This window comes from Artibeus jamaicensis, unplaced genomic scaffold (assembly GCF_021234435.1).
Source record: "Artibeus jamaicensis isolate MK-2021 breed Jamaican fruit bat unplaced genomic scaffold, CSHL_Jam_final contig_1998, whole genome shotgun sequence".
NCBI lineage: Eukaryota > Metazoa > Chordata > Mammalia > Chiroptera > Phyllostomidae > Artibeus > Artibeus jamaicensis.
The window spans coordinates 3,259,447-3,274,181 of record NW_026521407.1 but is presented as its reverse complement, the minus strand read 5'-3'; the positions used below and the strand labels follow the sequence as shown (position 1 = coordinate 3,274,181).

Below are 14,735 nucleotides of genomic sequence, written 5' to 3'. Positions count from 1 at the left end.
GTATACTAACTATGACAGGATTAAATGAGATGATGTGAGCAAATTGCTTTTCCTACAGTAAGTGCCTAGTAAATAAATGTTTTCTTCTATGCTGTGTAGCAGGGGCCCAGGGTCTGTAGTATCCTGATTATATTACTTCCTTCCTGGGGCCCTGATATTTCTGTCTTTACAGGTAGTACAGGCTCCTTGGACATTCTGAGGAATGCAGATCCTCTACTAGTTCAGGGCTCCCAGGATTTCTAGTCTGTTTGGGGAAGAATTCAGTATTGGGTGTATTGGGTGTAACAAGAAATTGTTAGGGTTGGTATCTAAATCCTGGCTTGACATTCTGGGCAAATACCCAGGGGGTCAGAGAATTGGATGGAGCTGTTGGGTGGGACTTCCAGGGAAGGTGCCAACCTGTGTGATTTTAACAGAGTAGCATGGAATCAGCAAGCCCAAGCTGCTTCCTACCCCAGCAGAATATAGTCCACTTTGTAGAACACCAGGCCTTTGCCCAAGTTAAATGGAAACAAGGGTCGCAGAGGCCACTGGCGGAATGTACTGGAACATTCCAGGCTCTTCCGCTGCACAACAACACTATTCCTTGAGGCTTTGAGCCATCAGGGGCTTCCAGGATTGGGTACAAGGTCTTCCCCCTCCACAAGGCACAGGAGGAGAAACCACCTGATTTTAAAGGGGCAATATTCTATGTGCTCCCAAGTTGCTCAGTGGGAGGAATGTCAATCCAGCCCTTGGGGACTTTTTCATTTGGTAGAGAGACTTGGCTGCCAAAGCCATTTTGTCAAGCCAGAGCCATCTTGAGGAATAAATGTGTTAGGAACAGGATATCCACAGGAAAAACCAGGAATAGACACTCAATTCAGTCAGGGCTGAAGCGTTGGATGGGATGTAACCAGGCTCCAATCTTTCTGTTAGGAACAAATTTACAGTGAAGCTAATGAAACTTAAGTTTTGGAACGTCTCCTCTCACTTGCCCAGAAGGCCATGGACCTAATTCTGTAATTTTTTTTTTTTTACTCTTTAATTTAAAGAGGAACCCCAAATGACATAACCATTAGACCTCACAAAACATCAAGCCTTACCCGTTTTCAGTCTACAGAGCTTTTGGCCTCTGCTTTTGGGAGTGATCAGAAACACTAGTTGGAGAGACAGTCAACTACAACACTTAACCAGCATTGACCTAACATTGCCGGGTGCAGTGGCTTACACTACTAGTTGCTGACAGGAAATACCAGAACAAATGGGTCTCTTTGCTCAGAACTGAAAAGAAAGGGCAAACAGTTAGAACATGACTTACACAGAAATGATAAAGCTGCCCATACGCTAGTACTCACCAATACTGGGCTACAAACTGAACGCCTGTGTCCTAAGGGAATCATTAGTGTCTCACAAGGTCAGCCGAGGACTGTTTGGAGGGAGTAAAGTCTACTTGGAAGTTGGAGCAGATGGTGAATAAAATGGAGTTGCAGGGAGGAAACTCATAAACCGAGGCACAGAAAATAAAACTGAGGAAGAACCTGTGGTGATATTTTGCAGTTATCTATTATTACAAAAGCCCTTTAGAGAGAATATTTTTGGCTCTGAAAATAACTTTGGAGCCTATGTCCTGGATCTAAAGGAAATCAGACTACAGACCAACTTTCAAATCACTCGTCCCTTTAGTTATATTTATAATATTTTTGAATTGGAGTAATACTTGATGTCTGATTTGGTCGAAGTGAGGCACTGAAATCAGATGGAGGATGTTTAGACAATTGTAGCTTGTTTGCCTCAGGGATAATTGTATTTTTGAGGCTGACCTGAAGAAGGTAAATGGGAACAAGGGTGGAGAAGAGGGAAGTCCAAAGGTGGCTGAGACAAATGGGCCATTTGGTTTATATGCAATCTCCTGGGAATGTGTGTGAACCAACATCTCCTCTCCGAAGACTTTGATTTCTGAGTGGGCCTGGGAAAGTAGGAAATGGAGGATGCAAACTGTTCCCACCAAGGCAGTGCTCTAGAAACCAGATGGTTCCCTGCTGTCCCCATAACCACATGATGCAGCAGAACTCCAGTTTACTTTAATGAATATTTTGTGAAGCTCCATTTGCATGTTGGTCACAGTGTGCTAGGTGTAGTAATTAGAGTGATGATCAAGACACACCTTTTCTCCTCAGGAAACATACAGCAGGGGCCAGCAGAAGTATGGCCTGCTTGAGTGTGGTTGGTAGAGTAATAATATGGGTGTAATAATTTATGGTTTTAATTTGAACATTTCACCTAAAATGTCATATGGTGTGCTTGAATCTTATATTACAGAATTGCATGCTTATAATTTTGTAATAAAAGGGGGGGTGTTATTTGTGCCAGACCCTGTATTTTAGAGAGCAGAAGAGTTTTAGAAAATGAAAAATGCCCATCTGGCATTTCATAGGCCAAAGACCCAAATCTTAGATCTTGTGTGGTGACCTTTTAGGGATATCATGATGGTAGCTATATTTGTTTCCTGAGACATTCTCTTAGAACAGGGGTGTCAAACTCATTTTTACTGGGGACCACACCAGCCTTGCAGTTGCCTTCAAAGGGCTGAAATAATTTTAGGACTGTATAAATGTAACTCCTCCTTAACTGTTAAGGAGCTGAGATTACATTCGGCCCTTTGACAACCCTGCCTTAAAAGATATAGCACACACCATAGATCTCGTATTCATAAACGTATCTAAATCAAATTTTTGTAAACGTATTGATGAGATATAAACTATATACCATAAAATGGACTAATTATACATTTATAATTCTATGATTTTTAGTGAAGTTATAGGGTTGTGCAACCATTGCCACATTCCAGGTTTAGATCATTTCTATCACCCCCAAAGCTCCATTGTGCCTATTTGCAGGTAACCTCTGCTCCCACTCTCAACCCTAGGCAACCAGTGATCTACTTTCTGTCTCTCTATAAATTTGCCTTTTCTGACCTGGCTGGTGTGACTCAGTGAATTGAGCAACTGTCCTGCAAACTGAAAGGTCACCAGTTCTATTCCCAGTCAGGGTATGTGCTTGGGTTTTCGGGTCAGATCCCCATTTGGGGGTGTGTGAGAGGCAACCAATTGACATCTCTTGCACTGATGTTTTCCTCTCTCCCTCCCTTCCCTTCCAGTAAATAAATAAAATCTTTAAGGAAATAAATTTGTCCTTTCTGGACATTTAATATAAATGGAATCACACAGTATACAGTCTTTTACATCTGGCTTCTTTTGCTTAATATAATTGTTTTTTAGCATACTTTTTAAAATATATATTTTATTGATTATGCTATTACAGTTATTCCATTTCCACCCCCCCTTTATTCCTCTCTGCCCTGCACACCCCCTCCCATTTACATTCCTCCACTTTAGTTCATGTCCATGGGTCATACATACAAGTTCCTTGGCTTCTACATTTTCTATGCTATTCTTAACCTCCCCCTGTCTATTTTCTACCTACCATTTATGCTACTTATTCTCTATACCTTTTCCCCCCTCTCTTCCCCCACAGTTCCCCTGTTGATAACCCTCCATGTGATCTCCATTTCTGTGGTCTGTTTCTGTTCTATCTGTTTGCTTAATTTGCTTTTCTTTTTGTTTTAGGTGTGGTTGTTAATAATTGTGAGTTTGCTGTCGTTTTACTGTTCATATTTATCTTCTTTTCCTTAGATAAATATCTTTAACATTTCCTGTAATAAGGGCTTGGTGATGATGAACTCCTTTAACTTGACCTTATCTGAGAAGCACTTTATCTGCCCTCCTATTTTAAATGAATAGGATAAAGCAATCTTGGAGTAGGTCCTTGCCTTTCATGACTTGGAATACTTCTTTCCAGCCCCTTCTTGCCTGTAAGGTCTCTTTTGAGAAATCAGCTGAGAGTCTGATGGGAACTCCTTTGTAGATAACTGTCTTCTTTTCTCTTGCTACTTCTAAGATTCTCTCCTTATCTTTAATCTTGGATAATGTAATTACGATGGGCCTTGGTGTGTTCCTCCTTGGGTCCTTCTTTGAGACTCTCTGGACTTCCTGGAAGTCTATTTCCTTTGTCAGACGGGGAAGTTCTCCTTCATTATTTGTTCAAATAAGTTTTCAATTCGTTACTCTTCCTCTTCTCCTTCTGGCACCCTTATAATTTGGATGGTGGAACATTTAAAGATGTCCTGGGGGTTCCTAAGCCTCTCCTCATTTTTTTGAATTCTTGTTTCTTCATTCTTTTCTGGTTGAATGTTTCTTTCTTCCTTCTGGACCACACTGTTGATTAGAATCCCAGTTTCCTTCCCATCACTATTGGTTCTCTGTACATTTTCCTTTTTTTCACTTAGTATTGCCTTCATTTTTGCATCTAATTTGTGACTAAATTCAATCAATCCTGTGAGCATCCTGATCGCCAGTGTTTTGAACTGTGCATCTGATAGGTTGGCTAAATCTCTTCGTTGCTTAGTTGTATTTTTTCTGGAGCTTTGATCTGTTTTTTCACTCAGGCCACCTTTTTTTTTTTCTTTGGTCTCTGGCCGCCTGTTACATAGTAAGGGGTGGAGCCTTAGATGTTCACCAGGGTGGGGCAACCCACACGGCTGGGTTCTGACCCTGTATATGGGGAAGGGGTTGAGAGGGAACAATGGTGCTTGCTCCACTCTCTGCTGAATTTCAGTCACTTCTCCTGCTGCGCAAATTGGACCCTTCTGGTGCTGATTCCCCAGTGGGTGGGCTTGCGTTCATTTTGGAACTCTATTGGTCTCTCCAATGAACTCTCCTGTGAGGCTGGGAGTTCCTCCCACTGCTCCCTCAACCCCCACATGTGTTTTCAGTTGGTGGTTTGAGGCTGTGTTTCCCCATGCTGGGACCCCGGGTTGTGATGTCTGTCTTGCTCCCCAGGTGTTCCTCCTGTGACTTGAGAGACATTACCCACATGTGAATGTGGGACCACCTGCTCCACCAGCATCCACCTTGCCTGCCCGGATTCACCACCACCGTGCTAGGAGTCCTCTCCACCCCTCCTATGGGTCTGAATGGATGTTTCTTCTCTCTCTCTCTCTGTTTTTTAAAAGATTTTATTTATTTATTTCTAGAGAGAAGGGAAGGGAGGGAGAAAGAGAGGGAGAGAAATACCAATGTGTGGTTGCCTCTCACGTGGCTCCCACTGGGGACCTGGCCTGCAACCTAGGCATGTGCCCTGACTCGGAATCGAACCAGTGACCTTTTGGTTCATAGACTGCCCTCAATCCACTGAGCCATGCCAGCCAGGGTTGGATGTTTCTTCTTTAACTCCTTGGTTATTGGACTTCCATACAGTTCAATTTTCTGTCAGTTCTGGTTGTTTTTTGTTTTTAAATTGATATTGTCTTTCTTTTGGTTGTGCAAGGAGACACAGTGTGTCTACCTATGCCTCCATCTTGGCCAGAAGTTTTAGCATAATGTTTTTAAGGTCCATCACATTGAAGCTTATATTAGTAGTTTGTCCCATTTTATTGCTGAATAGCATTCCATCCAAATTCTTCTAAAAGTCACTTATGTTTTGAGGCAGCACTGAATGGGATGCAGAGCCCTGGTTTCCTACCCCATCTCTGCTTTGCTGAGTGGCCCCTGGCATGTCATTGCCTAGCTTGGGCATCTGTTTCTTTGTTTGCAAAACGAGGGGCTAGATCATACATATAGTTTCTACAGCCTCTTCCAATTCTTAAAAAAACAAACAACCCCCCACACACTTTGTATTTTTCACAGAGTGCCATTAGATTTAGTACTCCAAAATGTTGGTGTCTCTGATCCCACATCTTTACCTGTTTTAAAACTTCTGCCATCTCCTTTATTGTCAAGGTTGAGGAATCTTAACTTTAAAAAGGATGCAGTTTAGCAAGAAAATCCACTTTCCACCAAGAGAGGAAAAGAATTAAGGAGTGAATGCCATCTAGTCAGAATGAAGGAGAAGGAACAAGTGAGATAACTGAGCCAGAGGACAGAAAGTGGTGGGTGGGCCACAGCCAGGGACAAAATGTATCAGACATAGTACGGAAGGTCAAAATCCAGGCCATCTGGTTACCTTGGGAGTAAGAGAGATGGGATATAGGGAGAGGGAGGCTACCAGAGTGGGAGAGGTATCGAGGGCTAGGACCCCCTCCCTACTCTGTTCCCGTAACCTCATTCATTCCCTCAACCCTCCTTCCCAATACCTCTCAGGCTGCTCTGCTCCTTTAGTTCTGACCCCATTTCCTCAGGATCTCGTTCCCTGAGGAGTGAGGCCTGACATTTCAGACAGAAGCCGCTTTCCTCGGAGGTAGGTCGGAAAGAGGCACTGTGTGTCTGCGTCATCTTATTTTCTGTTTTATTATTTTGGAACCCAGGGTGCCGAAGACGTAAGCACTTAGACATTTACCAAGAAGTCCAGTCCCCCAGGCACCAAGGAATATCAAAACTTCTTTATTCTCTGCTGACAAATTACTACCAAGTGGCAGATTTTGGAGCACAAAAATGATGATCTGGAATTCCCATTCTTGTTGGTTATTGTGCCATAATTACACAGGGTGTGGGTCAAGGTGCCCTGGAAGTAGCTATACCTGGAAAGCTCCTCTTGATGATGACAACCATAGCCTTCTCTTAACTCTGCAGCCAGCAGGGACAGGCTTCCCTGCCGATTCTCTGATCTGCCAGCACTCCCCACAGCCGTCTGTCCTTAGTAGTCCCTCAGACTTCCACAGCTTTTAAGATCCTTGGGGCTTATAGGGACCAGCTGGAGAATGGCTATACCTCTGAAGTACACCTGTAGGGAAAAAACCTTCCAGTTCCTTGAATCCTCATTCATTGTGACATCCGTGGACATCCCAATAGCAGGCTGGGATCTAGGGACTGAGTAAGGTTTGTTATTGGGACTCTTTGAGGCAGACAATTCTCCCTATAGATGAAAAAACAATTTATTGGTACACCTGGTGTACACAATTCCCCACTTCTGATGTTTATGAGCACCTGCTTCTGACCAGAAGTCCCTGAAAACAGGAACCAGGTCACGGCTCAATCGGAATAGCTGCTAGTCCCACACCACTTCTGCAAACAGGCTTTGAGGCTTGCTGGGCTGTGAACACCAGTATGGAGAGCATGCTTCTGAATATTATTGTCTAGCACCTACTTTAGTGTCTGGCACATACTGGTCATTTCAATCTATTTTTGATGAGTGAATTAATTAATGTCTGTCGTGTTGATAAGGATGACAGGGGACAGTGACAAAGGTTTCCTGTAAGCTACAAGATGCTTTGTAAGGCAAGGCATCTCCCCTTAGCAGTACCCATCCTCCCCAAAGCCATGGTTTCTTTTATTGGAGGAAACAGACAGGCATTGACCTTCAGAATGAAGTATTTATTCTCCCATCATGTCCATGCCAGGAGAAGCTATCAGTGTTAGAGAAGGCAATAAGAGACAGCTGGTTGGGCATGATACCTGGATAAGGAGAGGACAGGGATCTCCTATGCTTGCCTGCCTTCTCACTCCTCTGGCTAGGTCAACTTTAGTGTCTTTTGCCAGCAACTTATCAAGAAGGACCAGGACTCTCTGGACTCAGAAGATCCAATTCTTCAGCTGTGCTGCCTCCATGGGCCCTTCTTCCACTGTCTAGGCCCTCAATTCCTGGTAACTTGGCTTTGGAACAAAATTGAAATCCCATGTCTTTGATACTACCCATATTACCCTTCTTTCCAGGGGAAGAATGTATCTGTGCAATAATATGCCATTTTAACTCTGTGAAGTTGATGCAACAGAGGTAATTCTGGCATAAAGAAAGGGCACCACTTGCCCAAAGTATTTCATGATTCTTAATTCCAGGAATTTTACCTCAAACTCATATTGTATGGCTCAAACAATAAAAAAAATAAATCACTCACCATATCCCATGACTGAGAATTTATATGTTGAGGAGTCCGAAAATGGAATAAGTTGTGAGACAAGAACAGATTTCAAGAGACCAACCACTCACCCTTTGGCCCCCAGGCAGACTGGTGGTCAGGAGTTAAGTATTGGTTTGGAAAGAACTTGAATCTGCAGTCAAAAGACCTAGAATCTGCTCTTTACTAAGTGGATGATCCTGGCTGAGTCATTTAGCCTCTGTGACTTAGCTCTCTGTAAAGTAGAGACAGTATCTGCATTGTCTGCCTTACATGCCTGTTGTGAAAATTTAATGAGATAATATATGTAAAACCTATACAATACTAGACAACTGTTAATATTAACATTTCAGGCAAATGTGCACCTTTGGAGATTCTTTGGGTAAAACATAAATAGTAAGCCTTCTGTGTTCATAAGAAAGTTTTACAAGAATAGAAATGAGGAGTTCAGCTCTGGATTCAGGACCCATGAGTAACCTAGGGCATGTTATTTCTTTCTGAAACTCAATGAAGGGGAAATAGTACTCATCTCATAGGCATACTCTTGAACATTAAATGAGATAATATAAGCACAGTGCTTAACATGTACCTAGCTTGGAAAAAGGAACTCAATGAATGGTATCTGCTACCATCACTGTTATTAGTGAAGATGTGAGATAGGGTGGTCCAATAAGATCTCATAGAGATCTGAGCTAGGAATCAAAGGTCTCACCTTTTTTGGGCCCCAGTTTCCTTACTTGCTCCATAATAAGAATCTATGCTTTTCTTCTTCCAGATTGTCATGAGGATTTACATATGTATATATATGAACTTTGAGCTAATTGGAAGGATTGAGTAATCTGATAAACTGCAAGCTTTTTTAAAAACAGTTAAATTTATAAAGATTGAGTTTTTTCAGTTCATCAGTTTTTGTTCATTCCTCCCTGCCTTTCGTAAAGTTGTCCTCTTCATGGAAAAGGAGTACAGTATTTCCTAGTCAATAAAAAGGATTTCAAATGTCAGATCTTGAAGTAAATCCTTCAAACCTGGAAGAGTACACTCTGCAAAGAAAACCTTTCTTCAGGATGTTGCATTGCCTCAGTTCATTTTGTGTATGTAGGCTGATATTAATATTCACCCAACTCTTGAATATTCACTTTGGGTATTATCTGCTTTCAATATTTAATCCCAGAATAACCTCTTCTTGCCTTGCAGCATGCTCCCAGATTACCTGCTTTTCTCTGATTAGTTAGTTTGGCTTCAGGGAATATCTTCATTTAACATTAAACTGGGCAAAAACAGAAATAGAAAGATAAATTTGTAGCAAGATCAAAATTAGAATTCATAGCTAAATATAAATCTGGAGGGAATTGTCCAATTATTTGGATAGTCCCTTACCGCAGACAGTCCAGGGTTGATTGCTTTTTGCTTTGTCCATTTGTAGAGCAAAATGATTAATAAATACCAAGGGTAATATTTTTCTTTTGAAGAGTAATACTTTTTAATAGTAACTTAAATGCTGTTTTCTTTCCCAAATGTCTTCTTATATATTCTAGTGTGTGATTTTCACAACTACATGCATTCTCTTTGGGGACCATCCAGTCTCATTTTGACTTGTAGGTCAGAGAGTATTGAATTGAGAAGACCAGGATTTAGCATGGAGTCACCTTGCAAATTTGAGCAAGTTTTTCAGTCACTTTATTCCTACCACTCAGCTGAGCTAGACTGGAAATGGACGACTCTTGAAAAAAAAAAATCCTGCTCCTTTACAATCACAATTTAATTTACAGGCTAGCAGCTTTTTTTTTCTTTTTTTCAGGTTGGACCAACACCAAGTACGAACTTGGAAATGTAGAGAAAGACAAATGTGGGTGTCACATGAGGTTCGGTAGCGATGTAATGCAAATCACATGCAAATATGTGCAAACTTTGCATTACTTTGTAGGCTCTTTGGAGCTTGCAAGCAGCACTAAGATCCTGAGAGTTCAAACCTGCGTTTAGATTAAACCGAAAGTAATGATTTTTTAAATTAACGCTTTTTTGGTGCTTGTGAGTACGCAACTTCTGAAAGTTTGACACTCCTCCCTACCCCCCCCACCAAGATTGCAGTGCCCGATTCCATCTTACGCCTGGTTCCGCCCCCTCAGTCTGACGTCACGTGACAGCTTATTTGCATACTACCTGGGACTGGGTGTGACGCTCCCCTTTTCTGCATCTTTTCATTGGGGGTACCGGAGAACTAGCCCTCTTGAGGGCAGACCAATCAGCAGCCCCTCGGACGTGCGAAAGCGGGCACGGGTGAGATGGGGGTAGGGTTTGGGGTTGGATCGCTAAGCATATTGACCAATTATCCTCTGGGAAGGGACGATCAAGCCCAGGATTGGCTGGCAGGAGAGGTCTGGGAATCCGTAGGCCAATGAGAGCCCCGGGTTAAGGGGGCCGGTCTCTGCCTCGTAGGACTGATAAGCAGCCGCAACGGGGGTTGGGGGCTGTGCGGGGCTCGCTGTGGGGCCGAGGCAGGCAGGCAGACGGGCGGGCAATGGCGGGGGCCGCAGCGGGCGGCAGAGGCGGAGGTTCCTGGGGGCCCGGGCGTGGAGGGGCAGGGGGGCTCCGGCGGGGCTGCTCTCCTCCAGCCCCCGCCGGCTCCTCCCGGGCTGGGCTGCAGCCGCTCAGGGCCACGGTCCCCTTCCAGCTGCAGCAGCCGCACCAGCGCCGGGACGGGGGTGGCCGTGCAGGTGAGCTGGGCCTGGAACGGGTGCTGGGGGAGGAGCCGTTGGGGGAGGGGGCCGCGTGGTGGGGGGAGGGGCATTGGGAAGAAGTGTGAGGGGAAAGTAGACGGGGGCAAGGAAAGAGAAAGGGGGCCGCACAAAGTCTGAGAGGGCGGAGGGAGCGAGAGCGAGAAGCCATGAACTCGGGGTGCACTGCTGGGTCTGTGTCCTGGGTGTCGGAGTTGGGAACCAAGGGGAGGGACCTGGCAGATGGAGGCTGGCTTTGGGGGCGTAACCGAAAAGTGGCAGAGGTGTCGAATGGGGGTGAGTGGAAGATGCAGGGGTAGCAGCGAGGTGTGAGGAAGAAGTAATTGGAGTCTGATGGGGGCGCCTTGTGCAGGATGGCGCTGGAGCCAGGAGCCGGTGGGCGCTGGGCGTCTGCATTGGGAGGGGGAAGGGCATAAAGGAGAGTCCAGTGGAGCCATGTGTTACTTCTCGTACTTGAGTTTGTCCCCAGCATCCTGCTCTGTAGCTCTGGAGTTCCTTTCCCTGGCACTTTCCATGCTCTTTCCTTTATGCCATCTCCTGGAGCTGATTTCATCTGAGTCGTTGGACTAAGTTAGTTTAACGACTTTGAATAGGTACAAACGCTCCACTCGTATTCCCTACATTCCTCTTGTTGTGTCCCAGAAGTTGTACGTTCCCACATCACTGACCTGCTTAATATGGCTGTCTCATTCCAACCATCGTGTGTTTGAGGGAGAGGGAGAGGGACCTGGGCAGTTTGCACCCTGCTTTGCCTCCTCTCCATACCACGGCCGTTTTGTCCTGGGTATTGCCAGCCAACGTGGCAGTGGGGTGAGGGCTACAATCAAGTACACTATGGCAGATACCCCCACTTTTTGAACAGCACTGAAACGGTGTCTTAATAGCAGCTTGATGTGAGTGTGGGGAAGCTACGGAGGAGTAAGCTTACCTGACTTTCACCCTCATAACTATGATGCCCCCCTGCCCCCACCCAATACAGGCAGTGAGAAGTAGGAAAAGGAACCTAACCTACTTGCATGAAGAGGCTGGCAGTAAGTTAAAAGTGAGACTTGCATTTGATTCACACCATATGTGAAAAGATCTTTGCACCTTTCCAAGTCTACCAAATGTACAAAAGTCATGGTCCCTGCTGTCTAACAGTTAGTGCCATTCTGCAAACCAGAGTTCCCCGAGCTTTTTGTGATTATTAGGCTTAGCCTGCTGCACATCCCCCTCCTGAAAGGATAGTTGTTACAGTGCCTTCTAGGTAAGAATTGGGATTAAGAGGGTCTCTGAAATAGAAAGTCCAGGTTTGTCTGGACCTTATCGTAAATGTTAGCATTGCATCTTGGAATGCAGAAACTTGATCAAATCTGATAGCAAGATGGTGACCAACTAGTAAAAGTATGCCTAGAATCTGGCGGTTTAGAGCAAAGTAATGTCCAGACAAACTCACATCTCTCATGAGCTGTAAAGTAAACCACGAGACTACAAACCTGTTGGTTTTGTTTGGGCTTCTTTGGAGTCCAGGGAACTTAGTATAACAGCAAGCACCAGAACCTTAATCACGTTTAGTAGAAAGTGACAGAAAGCCTGCCTGTGTAGTAGCTGGAAATCTATTAGCAGTAGTATTTTAGAGCAGCTATACTGTGTCTACCATAGCACTTACATTAAAAAGACAAGCACTGGCAGATGCTGTGGAAAGGAGTTGAGTGTAGGCTTGGATGACTGGTTCTTTATGTGGCCTGTACCTTCTGTAGGCCCAGGGCCCTATGACACTGGTGAAAACCGGAAACTAGAGTTCCGCATTACCTGTCAAATTATTTAAGGCAAGGTTGGTGGTCTCTTGCTTAGGGATTGGGCTGACGGATTATTTCTTCGCTTATTACTATCCTAGAGGAATTAATAAGGCACTGACCTTGTGTGTGGTAAGATTACCTGTAGATTTTCAGTGAGACAGGAGAGAGGAAAGATAGAAGGAAAGACTAGCCTGAGCCTAGTGACTCCTTTGTGTCCAGACGTTAAGGGAATGTACCTGGCCTTCGGTTTGGAAGGTTTGGAAGCACGTCAGGTCTTCTGCATGTTCACTTTAACCTTTATGTGTGTTCAGAGTGTTTCTACTCCAGGCATATGTGATAGAAGGAAATGGCTTTGCAGTCATAAGCCTTTAAGGGAATGACTTTGGGTGCCAGAATGTCTGGGTTTCGAATCCAGGTTCCACCATTTGCTAGCTGCGTGGTTTGGAGGGAGTTACTTAACTGTTGTGCCTCAGTTTCCTCATCTGTAAAATGTGAGTAATAACAACACGATAAGTATCAAATGAGGTAGTAGATATAAAGTGCTTAGAACAGTGTTTGGCCCATAGAAGGTGCTATAAAAGTGTTTGCTGCTGCTGACACCGTCGTTCCCACCACCTAGCCAAGGCGAGAGCACTGCTGGCAGGAGTGCATCGACTTTTCAGGCTTCAGAGAGCAAACCCATATTGGTCTGAAACCAGTACTGCAGGTTTCAGAATTTCAGGGCCTCCCTTTGCACTTTTATTCCCTCATCTTTTAAAATGAGCTTTTTAAAACAGGGCTCTGTTTAAAAAGGTAGGTGAGCTGAGACTGGGTTTCAGGAACAATTAAGTGTCGTCATCGTTTCTGTTTCCCATCTTATAGTGATGTAGTGCCCCGTGCTGTGCAGTTATCTCTCCATAGCACACCCTGTCGTGTTCTTGACAAGATATATTAGGCCTTGTAAAAAAAGGGTTATGTCGTAAAGAGCAAGATTTCCCTTCTGTGGCCATTCATCCTTAAGGATGTCTTCATAAAGTGAGGAATGGCTTCGTTTTATGAGCCTGGGCTAGGGGCGTGGAAGACGGAATAGAGAGAAAAATAAAGGTCAACTCTAAGAAACCTAAGAGCCACTAGTGGGTAATAGAAACCCAGGATAAATTTCTTAGTGCAGTTTCTCCTTTAATTAAATTCTTCTTTATGTCTTATGTCTTTTGGAGGCTGTTAATGTTTATGTTCTTCCATGACTACTGACGATGGGCAATGGGGGTAAATTGTCTGAGGTTCCAGTCTCCATATCCCTAGAATGAAGCTAATATTTAATCCAGCTTTGCAACTTCTCCTCCACTGGAAACCAGCTTAGTGCTAAGGGAGACTAATGCTGCCTCTGCACTTCCTTTGCCCACCAGAACCTTCTTAAACCAGGGCTTGACTTTAGGGCCTACAAGCCAAATCCAGGCTTCTGCCTGTTTTTGTAAATAAAGTTTTATTGGAACACAGCCTTGCTCCTTCACTGAGGTATCATCAATGGTTGCTTTTGCATGACAATAACAGTGTACAGTAGTTGTGACAGAGACCATTTGGCCTGCAAAGACAAAAATAAATGGCACTTAACAGAAGAAGTTGGCCTATTCTTAAACAGTGTTCCTGACCATGATTTCCTGTGTATTTGAAACTGATCTTTATGTAGGAATCATGGTCAGGAACATTGTTTAAATCCTAAGTTGGTAAAGAACAAGCTCGTGCCCCCATGCATGTTTTAAGGATAAAGAAAAGGGGTTATCAGCTTTCAGCCAGTTCTCAGTCTTTGTGGAAGATCGGCACATGTGAATTCAGGGTGACTGTCTCCTCCAATTTCAGGTGACATATTCAGTAGACATGAACTCATTTGGATTTACGTAAAAGCGTAACTGTTAGGCAGATTTGCATCCCCCTTCTCACCTACCCACCTTGCAAACCTAACAACTCATAACTGCAGGGAACACATTTTAAAACCAGATGGAAATTACCTTTGGCTCGTCTCCTGTTTTGGATTTTTCTTGTTATCTTTTATTTTTCTGAACAGATCACTGTGAGCTGGCAATAGTCATGGCTGCTCTAAAACGCTGGCTTCCCCACAGAGACATGGGAAGGGTTTATTTTAAACGTTGATTATGTTCTCCTGGATGGTTGTTTCAGTGAACATAAGGCAGCATTGTTATTAGCAATGCTATTGGTAGTTATTAAATTCCTTTCTGTGCAGTGCTTTGAAAACTGAGTTCTTGGAGGATGCTGGGGGTTCAGATAGGTGTGAAACCACATAGAAGGAGGTTGCCTATAGGAGATGCTGAGAGGAGGCCTTTAGCAAACCATGTTCCTTTTGGACCCTGGTTCAAC

At 44.0% G+C, this 14,735-nt stretch overlaps 1 protein-coding gene across 4 annotated transcripts in view; it reads left to right on the top strand.

The window, feature by feature from the left end:
- FAM117A (family with sequence similarity 117 member A) overlaps positions 1–14,735 on the top strand; it is a 61,748-nt gene that overhangs the window by 9,607 nt on the left and 37,406 nt on the right. Inside the window, exon 1 of one of the 4 annotated variants that reach the window (XM_037149964.2) lies at positions 10,054–10,147. The exons of 1 other annotated variant lie outside the window; for it this stretch is intronic. Coding sequence is in view for 1 of the 3 variants with exons in the window: in XM_037149963.2 (XP_037005858.1) it covers positions 10,389–10,584 (196 nt within the window). In the remaining 2 variants the exon portion in view is untranslated. Of the gene's footprint in view, positions 1–10,053; positions 10,148–10,358; positions 10,585–14,735 lie in introns of those variants that run through there. 2 more of the 4 variants (XM_037149963.2, XM_053673389.1) reach the window with 2 other exon arrangements.